Source organism: Solanum dulcamara, chromosome 6 (genome assembly GCF_947179165.1).
Source record: "Solanum dulcamara chromosome 6, daSolDulc1.2, whole genome shotgun sequence".
NCBI classification, from domain to species: domain Eukaryota; kingdom Viridiplantae; phylum Streptophyta; class Magnoliopsida; order Solanales; family Solanaceae; genus Solanum; species Solanum dulcamara.
Genome location: NC_077242.1, coordinates 76,610,632 through 76,615,321, shown reverse-complemented (window position 1 = coordinate 76,615,321; position 4,690 = coordinate 76,610,632). Strand labels below are relative to the sequence as shown.

The following is a 4,690-nucleotide window of genomic DNA, read 5'->3' as shown; positions in this document are numbered from 1 at the left end:
GGACACGAACTATGTCACTTATTTTATTTTAGTGTTTGACATTCTAGACTTAGTATTTTAGAATTATATGTCCTTGATGTGATGACTTTCAGGTTTTGGAAAAAACGTATTTATTTGAGCTTCCGCGTTATTATCATATATATTAGTTGGGGTTTGTATCGTTGGTTCTCCCACCTAGGAGGTTAAGTGTGGGTGCCACTCAAGGCCCATTTTGGGTCGTAACATTTATACATAAAGTTAAATATCGTAGTCAATCATCTTTCATTAAAACATACATAAACTCGATACAAGATTTCAAAAGGATTAACAATGTGTCACAACTTATTTAATGTCTCAAATGGCTACTAAAGGCCAATAAGACAACATTATAAGCTACCTTTTTAAGAAAAGGCAACACTTTATTTATTTTGTTTTTGACACTCAAATCCTTAGTCTCACTTAATTACTCCATCATAATCTCTTCTTCAAGCAAAGCTTCCTTTAGAGTTTTTGCTTCCTCACCCAAAGTTGTTTCAACTTCATTTGAAATTTTCTCAAATACACATGGCTTAGTGCATAGGCACCTTCTTAGGAGTTTGCTACAATGACCATCTGTAAATCCCTCAGTGAGACAAGCTTTTCTACATGGATAGTTGGTAATACATATTCCTGGGAAAGTTTGGCTTACTGATTTGCAAATGTGCTCATTCTTCTCAGCCTGCACCTCTACAATCATTCACAAGTAGTAACAAATATTAGAAACAAATGTTAGAATAAGATAGAGACGTAATCAAATGAAATATTGCTCATATAATCTTTAGAGGAATATAAACAAACAAATTATTTCAAGGTTTTTCATAGTTGTCAAACATATACAAATAGCTTTAAAGCATGTATCAATTCACTATTCTAGGCTTCATTTGAACGATTCGTTGCCTACTTAGTTACATTATTTTTAATTATGATTTCAAAACAGAATTAGAGATCATACCCCTCTTCTATTTTATTTTTTTCGTTTATACTTAATATTTTGACCAAGAAATATAGTACTTAATATTTTGACCAAGAAAAATAGATTAATTTTACATATTATTTTATTTTATAAGGTTTTAGCGGAATAAATGATGGAAGACAAACCATAGGCAACAAAGAGCATCATTGCCAAGACCAGAAATGCCATGAAGAAAATGGAACGAGCCATTGGAAATGTTTCTATTTTTTTTTAATAATAAGGAAGATTGCAATTTAGAGTTGTGAATAGATAGTAACACAATGGAGGTAATTTATAGGCAGTGAAATAAGACTAAGACCAAAAAAAGATAAAATTTAGTGGGCCAATAATATGTGAAGCAATGGTTGTTGATAATCTTAATTCTTGGAGATATATTAGAAACACAATAAACATGTTCTTCTTTCTTTTCTCTTTTTTTTTTAAAAAAAGATTTGGGGGTAGGGGGTACCCATTGAAAAATTGAATCATCACCAACAAAACAAGATTGCAATATAGAGTTGGGATCTCTGTGTACGAATACAAATTTAATCATACCTTAATGCGAGTATCAAATATCGAGTGCGAAATCAAAAATAAATGTTTCTCTTTTTTTGCTTTTTTATTAAGTTGGGGGAAGAGAAAGAAAAAAATGAGTTAGGAGATTATAAGTTGGGGAATCGAAATCTCCCCAATAAGATAAAAGTTCAGGTAACCAACCAAATAAGTTATTTATAAGATTAAAAAAATAGCATGTTCCTCATGGTCATTAAGTTTTATTTTTCTATTTGATATTTCATTCGGTGTTTGATACTTGTTTTACTACATTAGATTCATGTATATATAATTGTTTGCACTCTCAATATATATGTTCAAATATAAGAGATTTCAGATTTGAATCTTTAGTACGAACTCATCTTCACGTTAACTTGATTTTTTTTGTATTTCAAAAGTAAATCTATTAATAGTTTTCCAATAGACATGTTCAGAATATTCAAGTAAAAAAAACTCTTTAATTATTAGGGACGGAATACATTAGAGATTTCAGGTTTGAGTTATGGCTAAAATAGCTTTTGCTAGGAAATATTTTATCCATTTCATTATGAGACATCTTACGAATACAATTTTTAATTGTATCCTAATAGGAGTGCTAAATATCGAGCGTGAAATCAAAATAAATAGTATGTAATATCATCCCTACTTTCTTCATGAATATCCAAATGTACAACCTTATCTGTTGCCAAATGACAGAATCACATGTTAGTAGTGCTTGATATTTTTTCAATTTTTAGTACATCAATAAACACGTTTTTAACATTCAAGTGAGAAAAAAAATTTAAACCTAGCTACTCCGTAAATTGTAATAAATTTTGTTGAAGTAACTTTAGGCTTTACTGTAAGATATTAATTAATTCGTCATGCTTTTTTTTTGGCTGAAAAAGAAAGTAGGTAGACAATTTGTCGAAAAAAGAGTGAAATTCCCGCGTTTGAAGGGTAGTTATTGCTTGGGATCATCCTAAGATGATCATCTCATAGTATTGAGAAATAAATCAAATCGAATGGTTTTATTTCTCAATATTCTTGACTCCATCCTGACAAACGAAAGTCAAAAATTGAAGTGACTTCATTAAATACGAAATTTTAAAAAATTTAAAAGATTTTGTGATATGCAAGCCCAATAAATTTGAATAAGGCCAATGAGAATGAATATTAGATTGGGCCTTGAGTTGCAATTTGGCCCATTGGTTTTGCCAAATAAAATGGCTGCACTCTTCCAATCTACCTATTTTTGTCAGAGAAAATATTCAATTTTTCCCTTTAATTATTTTGTATTTGTCTATTTTGATAATAACTCTTCAAATTACTTGGGTACCATACAAAATTTCAGTCTATATTAGCAAATATTCAATGAAAGTTATAGCATATTTAGCACATATTATTTATTTATTTATAATTCAGATAAGAGTAAAGTAATTTTATTTATCTCACTATAATTCACGGTGATGTTAAACTAAGAACTAAGTTTTTTTTTCTTTTTCATCCGCTATTCATAATACCTACTTTGGAGTCCAACTAATACAAATCCATGAATAAAAGTCCCACTTTAAAGAATTTCGCAATCAACTAATTAATAAGTTATAAAGGTGTTAAATCACTTCTCATGAAACCAAAACTACCATATTTCTCTATTATTAAACCATATGTCCAATCACAAAGATTTCATTGAAATGATATATTTACCCTAAGACACAAGTTACTTGCTTTAAAAAAAATTAAATGAGCGACTATAAACAGATTCATAATTTAAATTTAATAAATTTAACCTTTCAGATTTTAGTAGTATTCATATTTTAGTAGGTTTTTTGTATATAATCGTATCTTTCTATAATAATATTTTATTAAGACAATTAAATTTTCTTTGAAATCGATTTTTATGTTATGTCATATTAGGTATTCTGTATAACAGTATTTCACAATAAAAATAAAAAATATACAAATAAATAATGATATTATAAACAAAAATCACCATATAATTTTACTTTATATCCAAAATTATGAATTCAAATAATCCTTAGCCAAATCCTTGAGCTGGTACGAAACCAACTCAACACCCTCAACTTCGGTAGTATGCATCGCTTTCAAAATCTTCCACATCTCTTCAATGAAATTTTGAGGATCTTCCTCAACCTTAGACCCTGTGAAGACTGGCAGGTTCATCCTCAGAAAATATCTAATCTTTGTGGTGGAAGATGACTCTTTAGTGCTAGAGCTAGGAGTTGGTGAACTACGGTTACCCATCTGGGCAGCTACCGGTTGAGTGAGAATGGCAATAGCTCATCTGAATTTTACCTCCGAAGTAGGAGTGGTATAAACAGTAGGTATTTGGGTACCTCAGTAGACCTTGCAGGTCGGCCCTTAGTTCTCAGTGGAGGCATTTGTGACTATGGAACTTCAGTGCTGGCAACATTCCTCTGACTGGTTGTACGTTTAGGAGGCATGATCTGTAACGTATAAACAAAAGAATTAGAAAGGAAATGTTAAAGAGTTAAACTTTATCGCACGAACTCAGATTATGAAAGAAGTGAAACAATTTCTAATGTCCTATAGCCTCCTGATTATAAGTTTGGTGCACGACGCACCCATAAGCAAGACTCTACTAGACACGACTTCATAGATACCCTAGGACTCTTGAACTCTGTGTTCTGATACTGTAACACCCCAAGTATTTTAATACCTAGATTCAAACCATTCTTTATAGGCGTATAGGGTCGAACTCATCGACTTTTAATTATATATATGAGTTAGGATCAATTCCTAAGTATTTTAAGAGTATTACATGTGTTTTAGGTTCATAAGGGATCTCAAACACCAAGTTGATTCCAAAGAATTTTTATAGGTTAAGTTTTCGAATGAGTTCGTATAAGGGTCAACTTCAAATGACCATATCTCCTAGAATATAACTAATTAGGTGGCCTATAACCTATCAAATTAAATTTCTTTGAGTCTTCCTTCCAACACCATCAAGATTGCAGTTTTATGAATTTGAAATAAAAGGTTATGCTCAGTCGACCAGAAGGGTGCGCGGACTTATCGCGGACCTGTCGCGGACTTGTCCAGTTTTCCAAATTTTGTAGGAATATTTTGGGAAAATTACCTAATATCTATACATACGAACTTGGATGCGTTTTGGTTCATTTCTTTTCAGTCTTTCACCTCCCCAAA

At 31.0% G+C, this 4,690-nt stretch overlaps 1 protein-coding gene across 1 annotated transcript; it reads right to left on the bottom strand.

The window, feature by feature from the left end:
• Nucleotides 1-244: 244 nt before the first annotated feature.
• On the bottom strand, nucleotides 245-1,242 carry LOC129893126 (defensin-like protein). Its single transcript, XM_055968621.1, has 2 exons — nucleotides 1,117-1,242; nucleotides 245-705 (listed from the first exon to the last, which is right to left on the bottom strand). The coding sequence occupies exons 1-2, from the start codon at nucleotides 1,178-1,180 to the stop codon at nucleotides 443-445; spliced, it is 327 nt and encodes a 108-aa protein (XP_055824596.1). The 5' UTR covers nucleotides 1,181-1,242; the 3' UTR covers nucleotides 245-442.
• Nucleotides 1,243-4,690: the final 3,448 nt, after the last annotated feature.